We start from the raw sequence: 20,745 nt of genomic DNA on the forward strand, positions 1-20,745 counted from the left end.
TAAGCCTATTTCAGATGAACTGGAGGAGGGCAGGGAAGAGATTGGGACTTCCAGGGGAATTTGCTCTTGTACGGGTTCATTACGGGCAACATAGATATCAAAGTTCTAAACTTTTGCTGTCTTCTCAGTGGTCATGAATAACCGCTTTTTTTGGAAGTGATGCCAATGATAAAAGAAGAATATTGGGCAATGGAATGGATGTGTGAGTTAGGTAACAGTGAAAAATGTAGCAAATATTTGGCCATCCATTGTGGAGAAGCAGCAAATACACCAGGCAGTGGAAACAGCTTTCTCTTCACTGTGTTTAGTCTCCTTTAAGTGATGAACTGTTGACACAGAAGAATACAACATCTTGTGAGGAGGGCAGTCCAGTATGAAATGATAAATTAGTATCTTCTGCACACAGAATGCTGAAAAGATTGTAGAGTCCTGGTTAATAGAGGCATAAAGCCTTAGAGATGAAAGCAATTCTGGAAATCATTTAATATCAAGCCCTCATTTGCCAGAGGAAGAGATGGAAGCCCAGAAAGCCTAAAAAATGGCAGACCTCAAAGTAGAAGACTAACACTTTGTGTCCAATGTAGAACCTTTCTCCGTGAGTGGATGGGTTGGAAGCATGTTGATAACAGGTGTCCCTTCATACAGGACCTAAGTGTCCCTGAGTTCCTTTCCACGATATCCCTTTCTTGATCATTAGAGCCAATGTATATAGCCTCTGCTGCCACCTATTGTACATGAAATATAATAGTGGCGGGAAACACCACCCCTCTGGACCGTTGCCCTTTACTCATTCAGAAGAGAGCAGAACACCTGGTATGTTTTCAGTACTTGCCTGACTAATAATAGTTACAACAGTAATACCGATAGTAATAACAGCAACTGATGCTGTTTAGCATGTAGATTGGGTCGGGCAAAATTCTAAGCACTTCACAAACATAATTTCACTTAATCTTCCTGACACACCTATAGAGTACTAAATTCTTATGGATGGAGCAGCAGAGGCTTAATATTTGCCTAATAATTTGGGACTGGAGTCCAGAAATATGTATTTTTTAATACTTTCACGAGGTATTGCTCATGCAACTGGTGCTTGAACAAGGACTTGAAACCACATATTTAAGAGAATTTGGAGTAAGGCTACAGCCTCAGAAAGAAATAGGACTAACAAACACAAGACTGGAAAACATGGTGGCCCATCATCGGGTGCAGTGGCAAACTTGACCCTTGAAAAACAATTGGATGGAAGTTAACAGTAGTAACCAAGGTAGAGGCTCAGTCTTAGGGTATCTGAGTAGCTGTGGTGCTTAGAGGGAAGGGAAGGCATGAACTGCCATGTTTGCAATGTGGAAGCCCAAGGCTGTGTCTGGGTCATCTGATTATAGTTCTGGATGAATTCTATGAAAAAGGGTAACATTTTGGTGAGTATGAGCTCAGTCTCTAAACCTCAGTCTCAAAACAACGCATTGCTAGGAAGGCTGAGGAAACAGAGCCAAGACTGATACGCACACTTGGCTATCAGAACTGTCCGGAGAAGGAAAATTCTGTGCTGGTGACGAAAGTTCTCTGATGCTGGATTTTGTTAAACAGGCAGGATGACTGTTTGCCAGGAGCACTTTGAAGTGATATAAAGATTGATTAGATTAAAGGTGGGTTAAAATTCCTCCAAGAAGTGCTCAAAAAATAAGGGGGATATGTTATAGAACACAACATCCAAATTGGAAGGCTTCTCAGTGGTCAAATATGAAAAAATTTTGAGAAAAAATTATTGACAGTAATATAACACATAGAATAAAATAAAAATCCAGGAGCCCATATTGATAAGTGAGAAGAGAAAGCTCTTCCTTGTAACTGTATTTCAATTAATACAATGTAGACAGAATGATGGAAATAGAATGTCACCATTTGGCAAACATCATAGTAGGAAGAATTATCAACAGGTGCTAAAATCAATGGGTGGCTATTAATAAAAAGTATATAATGAGAAACAGGATATGACATAGTTTTAGAGTATCTCCCCACAATATACTTATTAATTGCAAATGGCAAAATAGTAACTGTAAGGTGAAAAAAGAGAAATCACTTTAACTAAGGGATTAACATTAATGTTACCAGCAATGAGACACAGCAACCTCATGTGCCTCCTGATACAGTACATTGCCGAGGACATAACATCATTTGCCAAAAATGAACAAACTGAGGATATTTCAGACAAACTCAAAATGAGGGACATTTTACAAGATAATTGGACAGGACTCTTCAAAGGTGCCAAGCTTATGAAAGACAAAGAAAGATTAAGGAACTGTCCAAATTAGAAGAGACTAAAGACACATGACAACTAAATTTAGGATATGATCCTGGTCTAGAAAAAGGACACTAATTGGGCCGTTGACCAACTGTGAGTAGATAGATTAGATGAAAGTGGTCTATCAATGTTAATTTCCTGATATTGATCATTGTAATGTGGTTATGTAAGGTATTGACATTTGGGGTATCTAGGTGAAGGATATTTGGGAATTTTTACATTATTTTGGCAACTGTTACTCAAATCTCAAGGAGTTTTGAAAAGTTTAAAAAGAAAAAAAATTAATAAATATAAGAATTCTATCCAACCCTGAAGTTCCATGATTCTGGGTATAGAATTTGATCATGAAATCACCTGGTAAATCTTGGGCCAAAAAAAACCCCTGGTTAAAATGTGCCACCCTTTCCAACCCAGACCCTAATACCTGCTGCTCCAGAATCAGTGAGGCCAATGTGGCAGTGAGAACAAAGGGGCTGGCAGAGGGGGTGAGCTGTGTGCGCCATCTCCTAGCACGTTCTCCAGCATGATAACACCTGAGCTCCTGGGAGTTTCTTGTGCCCAAATATCTGGTTCGAATATCTGGGTTAAATTGTAAATGAGAGAGTGGTGTCTCCCTTCAACCAGTGTAGTGGTGTACAATAACTAAAGGAAGATATTTAAGGGGAAGATGAAGATGCTTCTCAGAGGACCAGTTTTGGGGGCACCCTCCACCCTCTGCTGCAGATAGAGAATCTCCTTTCATTGCCAGATTTTGAAGGTTCAATTTGAATTTATTCAAGGGTCCAGGGGTTATTTTTGTGGTTATAGGTTATGGTTTTGGTTTCTGTGGTTGATTGGTTTTTGTGGCTATTTGTTTGTTTAACATATGCTTCTCTAAAAAAGAAACTTGTACAGATGTTGTGTAATATAGCACAGTTGTTGATGCCAGGAAATCTCCTAGATGTCCACTCAGAAGTTGAAAATTGCCATGCCGACAATCCCTAGCCTGGATTTGACGAAGGCAGACAAGGTAGTGGAGAAAACGGATACCAGGGGAATTGCTTATACCAAGACAGCATGTAATTTTTTAAAAAATCATATTCAAATTTGGGGTGCAATTCTTTTTTCCATCAAATGCTTTGTGTTAAAGACAATAAAGTTCTTCAAGGTGATTTCAATTCATTTAACTTAACTATTGATAGAGTGCTACTATATGCCAGGCACTGTGCTAGACCCTAGAAATACAAAGATTAGTAAACCTGTCCTTGTCTTAAGGAGCTCACGGTCTAGTTAAGGGACCAAGAAATGAATAAGGTACAGTACTAAAGATTATGCGTGGATTTATGGATGGATGTCTACTCCAACTGAACTGAAGTAGAGGAAACAGGAAGTCTTTTGAGACTATGTGGGAAGCAGAGGAAGAACAGGAGATGGGGAAGTGAGAAGAAGCATGTTCTATACAGTAAACTATGAAGTCAGCATGACATAGATAGCAGAGTTCCATTATGTGAATTGAAATTTCCAATTTTGCTGTCTGAATTTTCTTTTATAAAAGATAAACTCCATACTTTCTAAAAATTAAAGATATATAGGGTAAATTCTAAAAATTTTTTCCATTATAAAAATAATACATGTTCATTATATAAAATTGACACAAATATAAAGTTCAGGAGAGAAAACACTCTCCCTTTCCTGTCATTAATGGGTAAATATTGCTTTGAAAATCTGTACTGTCTTCTCTAGAGTTTGTCAGAGAGATTTCAGTTTTTTTTTTTAGCATTGAATCATCAGAAAGAAACCAATATTATCATTCTTACAGAAGATAATTATAAACATTATTATCAATTAATAGGTGTTTTAAATAGCTAGTAAACATAAATATGTGGAATAGTTTATTCATTCCACACTACATATTTAGCATTAAACTATGTGCAAGGTACTGTGCTAGACACTCTCTGAGTTCTTTTTACAAAGGGATCAAACACCCAGTTTTAAGTGCATGGCTATAATTTCTCATTTAATTGAGGGGAAATCTCAGCGAGCCAGATACTGTCCTGGAAAAAATAGTGAAGATGTGGCTAGCTTATCAGGCATTAATGACAAAGTACAGTGTGACTATCTGTGCTGAATCTGGGACTTCTAGAATAAGACTGTCACACCAAGACATTACTTATGAATTATATTGACAAGTCGAATGACTGGCTGAAAGTTTATATAAAGATGTTGACAGTTTTAGTATACTTAAAAGTGAAGGTAAACAACTTGGGGAATTTATAACGGGAAACTTAGTTAATTCCTCAAAACAAACTCACAGAGTGTGTTTTTGTGCATTTACTTAATCAACAGATACTTATTTGTTGCTGCATAACAGGCACTGTGGTAAGCCCAGGTCCTCACCCTTATGGAGCTTATACTCTGATAGTCTCAAGTCCCAATGAGCAAGAGAGAAGGTTGAAGGCATTGTTCTCTCTATGGCTCTTTGAGATCTGTGAAATCAAGGCAGTTGAAGGTCACGCTGTATTTTGGGAGACATAGAGTGCTTCCAAACTGACAGTGTAATAAATGTGAATAGGGTACCATTTTGTTAGCATTGCCAGAGGACGGGAATCAAAGGTAACTTTCAATGCAAGTTTATACTTTTTCTTTCCCCATCTCCAAATTAATCTACTCAGATCATAAATTCGGTGAGAGGGAAGATCGAACCTTTCTTTCCAACCTTCTTTCCTCATTGTTTGCTTTAAGAGACAACATAGTAAGAACATGGTAAAAATAAACATATCTAAACTAATGCTGTTCACTATCTCATTTGTTTGTTGTTTTTTAACATCTGACAGGATCTTCCTACCTACTTTTGAGATCTGTTAGCACCACTATGAGCTAAAGGCTTGTGCAGAATTAAGGAGGCAGGGTTTTGATAGCGTGAAAGCTCTGTACATCAAAGCCCTCAAGGTGTTTTGCATGGCATGCAGTAGTAAATATTATAAATAATAAAAAGAGGTGTGGCCCAAAGAATAAGAACCATTATGGAATACTTGCCAAAGGAAGTAGTGGAAAATCTCATTTTTTTGTTTCCCCTGTGACTATGTCAGCCTATAGACACGCGTTTGCGGTCCCAGAGCTGATCCAGTCAGCCCGAGAATGTTGCCCCTTAATTTTCTTCTGCCCATGCAGCACCGCGTGACCTTCAGAGGGGGATTCCTTGAATACATGTCAGTGCACATGTCAACGAATTGTACCTCTTTTTAAGAAAATGTATTTTTAAGTCTCATTTTAGGGCAGTTCCTAAGACATTTTGTTTGTAATGGAGTTCATTTTAAAACATTTGGAACTTTTGTTTTTTGATGATTAAATGGCTCAATGTTTTTTTTTTGAACTTGAGGTGTCTTCAGATACACATGCTCATACATATGCATTTGTACACATACGTGTGTTTTAACGGTTAAAGCTTGTGTGTGTTTTATAAAGACTGGGCATTCTACGTAGTGGATTCTTCACAGGAATTTATAATATGGAAACTTGACAATAATAAAACAAGACGAGGTGTGAGTTCAATGAAAAAGTTCCTGATTTCACATGATTTAGCTGCACATCTAATGGTCATTAATCATAAATTTTGAATTAAGTTTCCCAAATGGGATAGGTCTATCCAAAATATTTAGCAAATCACTTCCATATGAAAGAAAAATGAACAATTCTCAGACTTGCTTTTTGGAAATATAGTAATGAATAGTGTGTTCAAAGATATATCCTCGAAATATAGAGTAGGATTGTTTTGAAATTCAGTGCATTATGGCTCGACTTCCTGTAGCATATAAAGCAGCAAATATTTTAGCATTTTCTAGTTTCGTTCTCAGTAAAAATAAACTTCTTCCACATTTTACAGGTACACTTTCTCCATTGTTCTCGGTTCTTCTTTGGATAGCAGTTGCGATCTGCACATCTATGTTGTTTTTCTTCTCCAAGCCTGTGGGTATTCGGCCATTTCTTGTATCAGTAATGCTCAGATCGATATATACAATAGGTCTTGGGCCTACATTAATACTTCTTGGTGCAGCTAATGTAAGTACTTTACTTAGCTTTTTACTGTTATAGAATTAGTTAAAAATGTATAAAATATAAAAATGTTACTATATGCTTTTAAATCATTTATACACAGTGAATTCTAATTTATTGTGAATCTAAATTAACCAGAGTACAATTTGTAAATTCTTTATTTAATTTTGAGAGAAAGAAAAAAATTACAAGTAAAAACATTGATTGGTTTTAAGAAGGTAACATTTGGGGCATCACCCAGTTCTGCCATCAATTTAATGCAATCCAATTTTAGTGCCTTCTGCATCCTATACCTGCAGCTATTGGAAAAAATGACTCTGAGCCACTGTTAACGTCCTAAAGTGACATCCAAATAATCCAGGAAAGATTAAATTATATTCAGTAGAATTTTGGAAGTGAGTACCTTTTATCAAATGACCTAAGAAAAAGGGTTGCTCTATGAGAAAATATGAAATTGGGCTCTTTTTATGTGAACAAATCCTATAAACTTATAAAAGGCATAGATGAGATTAATTTTTTTCTACCAAATTTTGAAATATAAGAACAAGGCAGTGCATCTTTAAGCTTGAGTTAGGCAAGTTTAGAATAAGTAAGCCAGAGTACTATTTCGAAAAGCAAGTGATAACATTTATAGAAATAATTTTACTCAAGAAATAAAATGTTAAGGGGACTAGCCACTTTATGCGTGACAGAGCCATCAAGGCATATTAAGAAAAGGTAAATCATCAGGTTGATGAAATAACAAATGTCCAGGTAAGCAAATAAATATTGCTATATGTCTGCTGAATACCTAAAGCACTTGCTATTTTTTACTGGCTTTCCAACATGATGTCCTGTAGTCTAGTATCTGTAGTTAGGGCTTGTCTCTCCTACATTATACCATTCCAAATCATAATGATTGGTCAATGTCTAGAACTTCACAGGGACTCAGTAAATATTTCTTAAATAAATTAACTAATGAGAGAGAGAATGAATAAGTGAGTGAATGATTATCTTCGTATTCTTGTACATTTAGGACATCTTGGACATAAAATATGTGACAAATATTTACTGATAATGAATAAATGAAATAGCGAAATTTTTGAGAATTATAAAGCTGAGCTAACATGGCCAATTCCATGTTTCAGTGTTTGTGACCTCTATTTTATTATAATTCTTTAAAAATTGGACATGATAGATATGACAGATCCCAATTAACTAGAACATTCAGACAACCAAATTACCGATTATCCTCAATCATGTCCTTAAAGGGAAATGTACTATTCATACAAAGAAGTCTATCAGTAAAGAATTTTGTAAAGCACCCAATGTACTCTTCTGTAAGTTTCTTGAGAGCAGAAGTTGTCACATTCATATTTATAAACCTACACTCCTCACTCTCTGCTAACTCTGTTTTCTCTTCCTTAATAGATGACATTTAAACATTCGAAAAGTGTTCACATGAACTGAACTTGTACTTTCAATGCTTTGGAAATAACCATATTTTGCAATATTACCAACCAAGCTAATTATAGAATCTTCATGAATTCATCTAAATTTTTCTAAACCTATGTGTTTGGCTTTTAAAAAAAAATACATTGAATACTGAACCGTATTACTTGAAGAAGGAAATAATATTCATAAAACTGGTAACTGGCCCTCAATAAGACATTAATATAAGTGAAAAAAAAATCCACGTTTGACAAGTGAAATAATAGCTAGAGTTGGGCCAAAAATAACAAACATTTACTGGGCCTCTGTTATATAATAGGCAGAAAAAATACCACGAGGTAGAGGATATGGTTCTTGCTATCCAGAAGCTGATATGTCAGACTCACCAATTTGCATTTTCTTTGTCTTCAGAACAAGAATATATAAAGAGATAGGGAATAACATTCTATTGTTTATTGGGGGAAACCAAAAACATTTGGAGTACTTTTCTTTCCCCCGTTATGGGACAGGATAAAAAGATAACTTCTGCCTGGTTTGCTGAGAATAATTCCACCATGAAAAATGACTGTTCAAATGAGGGGCAAGTTTTATACTTCAATTTCTTTGTGAGAAAGAATACACATGTATATATATGTATCTATCTTATTAACTACATGAATCTGTGGGTATTCTAATACCCTTCACAGCATAAAACTGTTTTCACAGCCGGATGATACATTATGGTCCAGGTCATTTTGACCAAGGAAAATAGTCAACTTTGATTTAGGAACAAATTCAATGGAATAATTGTGATTTTTATATTGTAGATATTAGCAGAAAAATTACCTATAATTTTAATATTATGTGGATTAATAAAAATTTTTTAGCAAATGTCATCTACCTTAACTTCTAACATGAGAGATTCATTACAGAGGTGTCAATTGGTTTACCATTGCCCAAGAGGCACGAAAAAAAAATAAATGAAAACATAAATCAGTAATGTTTTATACCTTAGGTTTTAATATGTTTATTAACTTAATTTACATGTAAAAGTTTGCATTGTGTAACAGGTGAAACTGTAAGTGCTAAAATTATAGGTATCAGAAACAGGAAAAGCAAAAGAAGACATCTACCTGACAGTTTTGCTTTAATGAGAATCAGAATTCTAGACTTCAGGCAAATCAACAAGCCTCTGAATTTCATTCTTCTCATCAGTGAAAAGAAGATATTAAAGCCTGGTCTGTCCTCACCAGGTTGTTGAGAAGATTAGTGTGGAAGATTTATAAGAGAATAACAGTGGTAATGATGCAATGGTAATATTGGCTACCATTTACCAAGTGTCAGATATGTGAAGCACCATTCAGTTGCAAAACATTGCTACCATGATTACAAAAGTGTTAACAGGGAGTTATTTATTTCTGGATTCTTTCACCATGTTCAGCAAATGCAGAAAGTCCCTTTTTTGGAAAAGGAATCAAGTGGGAGGAAAGCCCTCGATCTGTGTTCTGAGCACTTACCAATAGTATTACCAGTTTCTGTTTATTATGGTGCTCCATTTTTAGTGTTTTTTTCCATTTCTAAAATTTTTTAAGTTTTGTCTAGATTTCAACTGGTTTACCTTGTCATAGGAGTTATCTCAATACTTGAGAAGTCTCAATAAATTCAAAGGTTTTTTTTTTTCTATGCTATAAAATACGTCTTATTACCCAGAATAGTTTTCTTCCCATCTGCTACACTGCATGGTTAGTTATTGGTAATGGAAATTAATATATTATTCTGACAAATATAAGCACACATTTTATAAATTTGGAGTCACTTTATTTTTTTCATACCACTAAAATTATTTGTAAACCTCATTTTAATAACTATAATATTTCCAGTCATATGGACATTATATAATCTCTTTAATTACTCTGTTAATTTGTTATTTAGATTTTTAGATATTTTTATAATAAATAATAATGCAAAAAATATCAGGGAAATATCTTTTAATATCTTCTAAACAATTTTTATCTACAGCATTTTTTTTTCTTTTCTAGTAATTTCTGGAAATGTGTGATTTATTTAATAACTCGGTCTCACCATTTTGCAGAGAGGAGTTTAGTAGATAGCCAGTCTATTAACAATAAGTCATCGTGGTCAAATGTAATAGGGGCATCATGTCCTTAGCTACTTACCTGTATGTAGATAGTTTTCTGGGAGTTCCATGTTACTGCTAATCCATAAGACTGAGTCCTACCGTATGTTCACTTAACATACTAATTAAATTATATAGTCTGAGTCAAAACTTTCATATTCTCTCTCTCTCTCCCCCATTTTCTCTCTCTCTCTTTCTTTCTCTCTCTCTCTCTCTCTCTCTCTCTCACACACACACACACACACACACACACACACACACACACACATGCCCTTTTTTCATGTAATGTGGTCACTGAATGCCCCTAACTACTTCTAGTATTCAGTTGCAAAAATAAAAAACTGCTCTAGTGCTGGAATAAAATAAAGATGTGCTGAATTTAGTGAGAGATGCTACCATTTATATCACCTTTGTTTACTGTACTTTTTTTCTTTTTTGCAATTTAAAAGATTTCCAGGGTGATTTTGACTGTACACAAATTTTGCCTTACACATTGACCTTAGAATCGTATCCTACCTAAAATGTAATACCACTGAAATGGAGATTTTTAAATCAAATCATATTTTTAGTAAGAAGGTTGATTTACGTGGTTGATGAAAATATGGTATGGAGTTGAAGATCATAAATTCAGTTTTTACATACCAATAAGTATGAAGACAATCTTTTTATTTTCTTTCTACAATTTATTCCTGTAAAACAGGTCATGTTTTCCCATAGGAACAATGTAAGATGGAGATAGAATTCCTGATCAGGGACAGAGTACCAAATAAGACCAAAAGAATAATATAAAGAAGAAGACATGGCAGCTATAAATTTTTGTGATCACAAAATAGTAACATTTAAAGGACATCACATAGAATTCTAGAGCTATCAGGAACCTTAAGGATTATTCACTTCTAGGCATTTCATTTTAAATATGAGAAAGCAGAGTCCTATAGAGACCAGGAGGCTTTATCAAAGCAAGTAGCGCCAGAGCCACGTCTGGAAGCCACCTGGCCCTCTTTCCATGTCTTTCCACTATACTGGACTGTTAACAGTCCTGCAAAGACATGTTAATAGCAATAAACTATAAAGTATACATGAAAATGCTACTTAACTGAATAATTTATTAAAATTAATGATTAATAATTGCTTTAGCATAGTATATATTAACAAACAAACATTAATTTTGCTTTTGCTTTTGGAAGAACTATGGTAAATCATTTAGATGGTGTATCACTTTTTAAAGACTGTCCAGAAAGCTTACATTGATGCTGTTTCTCTGCCATCCCGTTTTTTCCCTAGCATCACACAATTCACCCCATCTGGAACAAAAACTGTATTAAGGGCAGCTTTGAAGACTAGATGAAGAAAGAAAAGAATATCTGGGTTGTCAGTTGTGGTCATTTGTATTGGTATTTGTGTGTTGACTCAACGGTCCTTTCACCACCAGCTCAAAAGAGCATGGGCTTTTAACCATCTTGCCCAGTTCCCACACCTTTCAGTTATTGTCACCCACGTGGACCCTTGCCATAGAAACAATGATTGCCTACATAATGGTGTTGACAAATGAAGGACTGGTTAGACAGCATCAAGGTTTTCATGACATGAAAAGGGATTTTGCAGCTTGTTTATTCTCTGCATAAATATTCCCAGCTTTCATGGAAAATGCTATATAAACACAATTTGTAAATTTCATGGTGGGGGAGAAATCAGAGTTCAGTTTCTTTCCTACACAAATCATTTTTCCTGGCACTTATTTCTCCTTGATCTGAACACTTAAAAACAAAAGGACAACAATTTCCCTACTTCTGATCTTGACAGAAGTAGGTGAATGCCACCACCAGTCCTAATTCCACTCCACGTGGAGACTTACTGAAGAGAAAGGAAACCACCCGTCAAGCTCTAGGTCAAGGTTCAAAAAGAACAAATACAAAAATCCAAAAACAAATAAGGCAAATCTTTATTTTTTGTGTGAAAATGGCAGAGACCCTTTTAGGCAGAAATGTGTCCTTGCTTTTGCATTATTGGAGAAGCGAAATGTATTGCTCTTTTTGAGAAATTGAATTCAATTTATTATATTTCCTTGGTAGATAGGGTTTACAAATGATTTTTCTGCATAATTTTTATGATTCAATTTAGAGAATTAGAGATCAGAAAACAACATGTAAACAATTTATCTTAAACATATTATTCATCCTTCTGAAAACCTTCCAATTTTCAATTTTACATTTTATAGAATTTTTTATTTCTATTTCGTATTTATGTACTATGGGAGGTGAATCAAGGTAAATAGGGCAGATTTAAATAATAGGCACTCAACAATTTAAAGAACGAATTACCGAATATTGCTTTGCAAGACATTCTATTTTTCACCATTTTCATGGGTATTTATTGTCAAATACTTTATAGAGATCAGCACCTTTTATTTATTTCCTGGGTTTTTAAATAATGACTTCTTAAAATATTAAACTTGATCTGGGACAGTAAATATAAAGACATCCATTGTACCAAAGCTATATTTAATAATAGGGTAAACTATTGATGATGAAACACTAAATAGTAAAGTAAAACTTTCTGTTTGAAGTTATTGAAATTGTTAACAAGATGATGAATGGAGTGATAACATCGGTTATGGAGAGGATAGTTAATCCATCAGCAGGGGGAAAATTTAAGAAAGATTTGACCTTTTTAGTTGCTGTGTTGTTAATTTGGTTGGCTCTTCACAACATGCAATAATAACTCGTTTCTCAGTTCATCTGTATTGATTCGAACTTCAGAAATTTGAAGGAAAAGGTTTTCTAAACTCTAACTTTTACATCTGCCTCAAAGTGTTATGCTCCTTCTTAGGTTATCTAAAATCAAATTATTCCATAAAGCACTGTGCAAAGAGCACCCTGTTTTCCCAAAGTCTGGTTTGGACATTTAAAGACACATATGGTTCCATTAGATAACCAAAAGAACTCAGGGAACAAGTAGGAAGCACAAACTATTATATGAACTCTTGCAATCTGTAATTCTTTCCTTGATGAGTAAGAGGTAAAATTGGTGCTTTGGTTTATAAATAATGCAGTGATTCTAGAACCAAATAGATAACACCACGTTTATGATAATTTTTTTCTTTGTAAATCATTGCACAGATCATTGCTATTGCCAAAGAATCTCAGTATAAATTTCTGTGTTCCAAAATTATGCCACAAAAGGCAATATAAAATATAGTTTGGATACACTCTACATGGCCAAAGGTATAATAAACACTTCAAACTGTTTATTGAATTAGTACCCACACATAGGACTTAGAAATAAACATGAATTATATTTATTTTAACCCAGATACATAAGAATATTTATATTTCCTATATAAAATTAATTAAATGCAAAAATAATTTAAAGACTTACTTGTTTAAAATAATACTTAGTAGAGAAAATCCAGGATAAAAAGAACCAAGGACAAATCTCTGGAAATTTTCTGAAAAGATATTTGTGTTATATTTCCATCATAATAACATTTTATATATTACTTTAAATGTAGACAATACAATAAAAGTAATATTTAAAAAGTCATTGCATTAAGGGCTTCATATGCATTATGTCATTTAATCCTCTGAAGAGTTTGATGAGGTGGCAATTCTTTTATTCCAGTTGTTCAGGAGAAACCGTCAAGACCTACAGTTGCATGAAACTAGGTCACACAACAGTAATGGAAGAGCCAGGATTAAAATTCAGGCCTGGGCCAGGCACAGTGGCTCACGCCTATAATCCTAGCACTCTGGGATGCCAAGGCAGGAGGATCACTTGAGCTCAGGAGCTCAAGACCACCTTGAGCAAGAGTAGGACCCCATCTCTCGTAAAAATAGAAAAATTAGCTGGGCACGGTGACGTGTGCCTGTGGTCCCAGCTACTTGGGAGGCTGAGGCAGGAGGATCGCTAAAGCCCAGGAGTTTGAGATTTCTGTGAGCCACCATGATGTCACTGCACTCTAGCCAGGGTGACACGAGACCTTGTCTCATAAAAAAAAAAAAAAAATTCAGGCCTGTCTTGGTTGCATGCCTGGGTCTCTTTATCATTCTCTCCGTTCCTGGAACTGCAAAGGATACAAGTTTTGCATGTGTTATGTTTGCATGCAGATTTGTAAGCAATGCTGAAAAACTACAAAATGAGAAATCATGATAGAAAATCATAGACATTATGAATAATAGTTTTCATCAATGTCCTGCTATCTATGTGAGTTTCAGGATAAATAAGACAGTAATCTCTAATCTTTTTCTCCCTTTAGCTTTGTAATAAAATAGTATTTCTGGTGAGTTTTGTTGGAAATCGTGGCACGTTCACCCGAGGGTACCGGGCTGTCATCCTGGATGTGGCCTTTCTCTACCATGTAGCGTATGTCCTGGTTTGCATGCTGGGCCTCTTTGTCCATGAATTCTTCTATAGCTTCCTGGTGAGTACATCTCCACGTGGACAGTCACTGCTGAAAAAATACACAATGCTGCTTCTTATGCCTCTTCCTTTGATTTTTTTTTTTAAACAAGGCCTGACATTTAGGACAAATTATGTTATTTTTAGAATTTCCTACGAAAAGCATGAATTATTATCATTTTTAGTCTTTTTCTCTGGGAAACCACATAGGTGGTGGAGTTCTTTATCTCCTCTCTGAGAAGCAACCAACCATCCCACCTCTTGACCCAGGCTTCATATGACAGGCTGCTTTTGGTTTCAGCCAAATAATATTTCCCTTTGCATTTAAAGATTCTCCAACAGAGTGTGGGAGACAAAATAGGGATATATTTTCTTGGGTACTGAAATTATTGTGTTTTATTTATAATATCAAAAGCTAATTGTATCTTTAGAATGGCATATCGGTAGAATGAGGGGGATCAAGAGTCAACCTAGCAAAAAGACAATGAGTTGTTTTAAATACAGTCTTACAAGTTTGGAGCTTAATATGTCATTGTTGTTAAACTTATCTGCATATCTTTAATTCATTAAATGGATTTTTCAGATTATTTCTAGAGGGCTCTTTCCACCCTGGTTCTCAGTTTTCCTTTTTACATGTGTACTGTTTTATAGCCATAAACCAGGAGAGGAGTCAATACAAATATACAATAATGTTTTGAAACTTAAAAAGCAGGTTAACATCATGATGATACGGGAATGATTTGTTTATATCTCCACCCCATAGTTGACATGCAGTAGAGAGCACTGTCCAAAATAATGATTCCTGAAAACCAGTGGAAGACATAAAAACATTTTGTTGACCCAGTTTGCTTGGGTCATGAGGGATAAATCCAGCATCTCCTGTTTCCCCATTATCTAGCACACCTATGTGGGAAGACTGAAAGGAGGCCAATTTTTCATTTACCCTCAAACACTTGAAAGAGCCACAGTGAAGAGTGGATTTGTCTATTATATTTTGATACAAACTTACCTTCTAGGCGGTTAAGGTAGATCATTAAGCAGTAGATTTTTTTTCTGTTCCAGCAAGCCAAATGATTTCTCTCTCTGCCCTGATTCGCCAGAAAAATTCCATTTTTTACTTGCCTGTGATATATGAAGTCCTATTATACCCAGCCCTTTTACCTAACTATGACATGTAATATTCTATAGTTTTTAAACCACTTTATTGAAGTATGATTGACATATAGAAAGCTATGTACATTTAATGTATACAATTTGATGAGTCTATAATGATTTTGTGCTTCAGCCTTCTTATTTATACAATGCATAGGGAGAGTATGGGAGACCAGTAATATCAAGATCCATTAAAACAGATAATATGAAAAATGTGAAATATTGAATGTAAATCTTTCTGTTTTCCAAGGAAAGGTATTTAACAAAATAAAGGTATATTCAAATTATTACAAGTTATGAGTAGTAATGTTACTTTTATATTACTTAACCCTATTTTCTAGTTTTCTTTTCCTCTGGTCTTTGTCAAATCTTACAATACTGATGCTAATATTTTTTTATTCAATTGGTTGTGAAAAGTATATAGTCGACATTGATGTTTAGAGTACTAGAAGGAAATTATAATGTGCATAATACGAAAAATGGTGTTTAAACATATTTTAAATTTTTTTCTATTTAAAAAAATATTTGAATATGAATTCCCCATTGTGCCCACAAATGTCAGTCCTTTATCCAGAATGATAAAAATCACACTCTAGATTTTCCTTTCAGAAATAAACAGAAAAAACCATCCACTGTCCAATATCAACACCTTTTGCATTCAAAGAATTCTGATTCCATGGGCATAGAATGAGGCCCAGGAATATAAATTTTTAGCAAGCATCTCAGGGGCTTCCAAAAGCTCTAAACTTTCTCTAGAGCTGACCTAGACCACCTTGCCAGATTTTTTTCTTTAAGCCTCTCTTGAGTTAACTTAAAGGAAGGTCTCCAGTACATCAACTTAATGCTTAAATAAATTGAATAACCAGAGTGTCAACAATTTTGAAGTTGCGTTTGCATTCATTAATTTGTCTGTACTGAAGAATATTGACTTTATTTCTAAAGATGGCTGCTCCTTCCAGGAGATAAACAGCAAAACAGTTAGACTTTTTTTTTTATTTTACCATTGTAAAATATTAGTTTCCTTAGGTGAGCAAACAAGTTAATATCTGTATAGCAATTCTTTGCAACACTACAATTAAATTGGAAAGCAACAGTATAACCCTCAGTACTCAGAAAAAAAAGATATAACAAGGCCTTGGTGTTTCTGAAAGGATGTATGACATATAATTGGCTGTTTCAGCCAGTTCAGAAATTCTAATTACTGCCCACAGATAGCAGAAGACAAACTTCAATTATTCCAATTTTAAAAATACTGTTCATTTCCAGAGAGATATTTATACCCTTTTAAAAGTTAATGTCATTTTATTTCTTTTAACCAGCTTTTGATAATAAAAGCTAATGTATAATTTCAACTTTATAATGTAGCAATAAATAAAATTTTTCTTAGTGTTGACTACAGATAGTGAATACATAAGTTCTTGACTAATGCATAGATTTTTCTGCTACTAAAGACAAAATGGATGATAGCCTGTTAGAGAAAGCGAATTAGCAAAATTATGTATTATGTTTTTATATATACTTCTGTTTCCAAAAGTATATACTAAAGTAATACATTTTGTTCTCATTATATCCTTTTAGTAAGGAAAGATGTTTGCATTTCTCAAATATTTTTAAATTTCGTACATTTTCTATTGCAACCACCTCATAAAATTGTTCTTAAAATTTCACCTCTAATCTCTTAATTAAATAATATATTCAATGAATTTGTCAATTATTCATTACTTAGGAGGACCTAATTCAGCATTTTCACTTTAGCCATTTTATATATTTCAAAAGTAACTGCAGTATATCAGTAAGAGTAAAAATAAAGAATAGCTAAGCTGGTTAAGTACAATATTATAATTTTTCTAAATTTGAATTTGAAACTATGCTATTTCTATAATGTCTTAGTAAGTTGATACTATGTTGGTTATGAAACCAATAAATGTACATTATATGCTGTGTTAAATTTATCTTTATTGCAAATGTTTATTAATACATTCCATAGAAGAAGAAATAAATATTTTGGTTCTTTTTCTTTTTTTCTTTTTTGGTTCATTTTTAAGGTGGTTTAGGTTATTTTTTCTTAGATAAACTATAATGGTTGCATTTGTATTTCTAATTATATTTATGTTTATTCGCCTTTTACTCCATTGAATTTTTTGTTGGTTTTTATTTTTTTTGTTTTTGTAGCTTTTTGATTTGGTGTACAGAGAGGAGACTCTGGTCAATGTCATAAAAAGTGTCACACGGAATGGCCGCTCTATTATTCTAACTGCAGTCCTGGCTCTCATTCTCGTCTACCTGTTTTCCATTATTGGATTCCTTTTTCTGAAGGATGACTTCACTATGGAAGTGGATAGGCTGAAAAACCGAACTCCTGTCACAGGTATTGCTATTACCAGTAAATGAGCTTTCTCTGATGGCAGATACAACTTGTGCACAGCTTGTTAACAAGATTACAAATAAACACTAATGAAGGAAATATTTTCTTTCATTCCTTTGAGAACATGTTCTTGTTCACTACTGAGAGTCAGGAATGTGAAATACTCTTAATCTGTATATTTTATTATTATTATTACTTTTTATTTCAGGGTATTATGAGGGTACAAACATTAAGGTTACACTTTATGTCTTTGCCTCACCCAAGCAAGGGTTAGAGGCATGCCCTTCCCCCCTACCATGCTCCCCATGTCCTTTAGTTGTGGGTTTATCCCCCCATCCCCCTAATCCCTGGAGAGTATTACTGTCTTAGGCTGTATATTAGCTGTCAATGTACACAGTGAAATACACAAGAGCATCATGTCACCTAAGCTCAGTCTCAGCAAGAAAGCGTTAATGACGCTGACTATATTCCAGTAGACAGTCAACAACTTCAGTGCAGAATAACAGCATTGAAATTCTTTTCCTCCTCTTTTTCCCTCTCTCCTCCCAAAGCAATACCTGGCATCATTCCATGCATCATTCCATCATTCCATCATTCCATCATTCCAACCATTATTCCATATGCGTTTGATCACAGTACAATATCATATGGTACTTAAATAATTGAAAATGATAAATGGTCTGATTTAGAAACCATCAGATAATAAGAAATTTGGTACAGAAGACATACATGCTCAAAGTACTGTGATTAAAAGACTGAATCTGTCAGTGTCTGACTGTCAAAATTTCTGTACGATTTGTACTCTTGTTGTTAACTGGTTAGACATACCCATATATATTCACGATGGTGTTGGGCTTATTCTTTCCATGTTACTTTGAGTTTTTTATTTATTATACTTTCTAATGGCTTCTTTTTTTCTCCTTTCCTACCTTTTGCTGTCTTGGTTAAATTTCTTGTTTATTCTTTTTATTCCTCTCCTACTTTGCTAGATAGAAATCATAGTTCTGTATTTTGCTGATAGTTTTTCTGAGTGATTCCAGTGACTATGGATTGTAGAGAATAGAAACCACAAAATGACACTCTCTCTCCTCAAACCGTTACATTTTAAACTAGAATTTCATTACTGATGCCTTGTAAATGATATTCTTTCTTGCCTTTAACAAACATTTCTTAATTATTAAGTTGATGACATATGGTAGTATCTTTCTTGGGTTATGGGATGATTAAGTGGCATTTAAATCTATTTGTAAGTCTAAGTGATCAAAGCACATAATGGAAACATCATATGCATGGATTGAAATTTATTAAACTTGAGACTTTCCTGAATTTCATACCTCGGTGTTAGTCTTTATTCCCAGGAACATGAAATATTTTCTGTTACTGCCTTTCTTATTCTTCCTTAAATGTTACTTTTTCCAGACTTTTATGTAAATATTTGGAGGAAGAGCTCACACATATATACCCCCAAAGCTCTACTTTTATTAAACTTATTGTGAATCATACACTATCTGCTCTCAAAAATCTCCATGTTTTAATTACTTACTAGATTTGAGGCATGATCACATTGGGTTTTTCAGTACAGAGTGAATCTAAAGCTGAAGCATCATTATTTCTGAATTCAAAGTGTGTACAGAAGTTTTTGTCTCATAAATCCTACTGGTAAATATTTTGTGTTATTTAAATAGAAAGTTGGTGTCATTATATTGTAAACATTTTCCTTAGGAAAAAATACCTTTTTTTTTAATAAAATAGGTAACACTAAACCTAAAATTTCAAGCTCTTTACTAAAAATATTTATGCACATTCATATAGAAAGCTGTTAAATAAAGCTTTTCTACACATTTTGAAAATCTAGCATATGGGAACAGTTAACAAAGTTAAACTCTTGATTCTTCATAGATTGAGAGTTTTTGTTTCACAGACTGAGAGTATATGTGATACGATGCCCTAGAAAAAGCACCCTTGTTTTCATAATATAATATTTCAAATTTTATTTCTAATACCATATCTTGTCTCTATTGATACATAGCATAAAGTTTATTCTTTCAAGTATTGGACACTATTTAATTCCAAGGTTGACTGTGTTTCCAAAGTTGACTATGTGTATTGAGTGAAATTATCAAGGGTAACACACCTAGGTAGCAAGTGAAATCTGGAGTGCAGAAGACGCACGCAGCTCTTCAGTGAAGGTGAAAGAACGATCAGAAAACCAATAGAGGGGAGCAAAGAGGGCAGGTTGAGGGTTCTAAAGCTGAGTGGCAAAAGCTTCACAGGTGCATGTGAGAGTGGAGGATGGATAATTCACAGGCGGCATTGGAAATTTAGAGAACGCGGATCCTGCCTGTGTGACCAGAGGAATCTGTGGCTCGATAAACAGCCGCCACTTGAGCAGTATTTGAGGGAATCAGTGTCTTACAAAAGCCAAAGGGCTTGGAGGACAGGTTCTGTTGAGACGTGGAGGTGACAGTATCTCTCACGCAAGTCCCTCTTCTCCATTTTCAGTGCCATCCTCCTATTTCTCATCCTCATTTCCACTCACCCAGAATCCTGCAGGAGCCACTCTGTGGCTCCCCAACCTTCAGCCTCTCTTCTGCGTGCCCATGTCATTCATTCTAACATCAGCTCTGACTCTCTCTCTAGTTGGTTCACAAACGTTTGGATATGCACTGGCTGTGGGATTCCTGGTTTAGAGCAGTTGACGAGTGGCCCTGGTCACTCTGCTCCGTGCCTTAGATGGCCTCTGTACCTTTTGTCAGAAAAATATTGCACCCTTCACTCCCCTCCTTACCTTCATGTGTGTAAATCCTGTGACTCCTTTAGAGGGATTCTTCTCCAAAAAGCTGTCTGAGTTTTTCTCCCCTTCTAGAATTCGCTTCTCCCTCCTCTAATGCCTCCATGTTTTAAAATCTGTACTTCACTTTCTCCATCCAACCGTAATTAACGTCTATA

At 34.7% G+C, this 20,745-nt stretch overlaps 1 protein-coding gene across 1 annotated transcript in view; it reads left to right on the top strand.

The window, feature by feature from the left end:
- ITPR2 (inositol 1,4,5-trisphosphate receptor, type 2) overlaps positions 1-20,745 on the top strand; it is a 505,193-nt gene that overhangs the window by 410,016 nt on the left and 74,432 nt on the right. The window contains exons 51-53 of the mRNA XM_012641030.1: positions 6,165-6,340; positions 14,137-14,301; positions 17,604-17,799. Of these exons, the coding sequence (XP_012496484.1) occupies positions 6,165-6,340; positions 14,137-14,301; positions 17,604-17,799 (537 nt within the window). The remainder of the gene's footprint in view (positions 1-6,164; positions 6,341-14,136; positions 14,302-17,603; positions 17,800-20,745) is intronic.

Source organism: Propithecus coquereli, unplaced genomic scaffold, assembly GCF_000956105.1.
Source record: "Propithecus coquereli isolate 6110/MARCELLA unplaced genomic scaffold, Pcoq_1.0 Scaffold16, whole genome shotgun sequence".
Classification (NCBI taxonomy): Eukaryota; Metazoa; Chordata; class Mammalia; order Primates; family Indriidae; genus Propithecus; species Propithecus coquereli.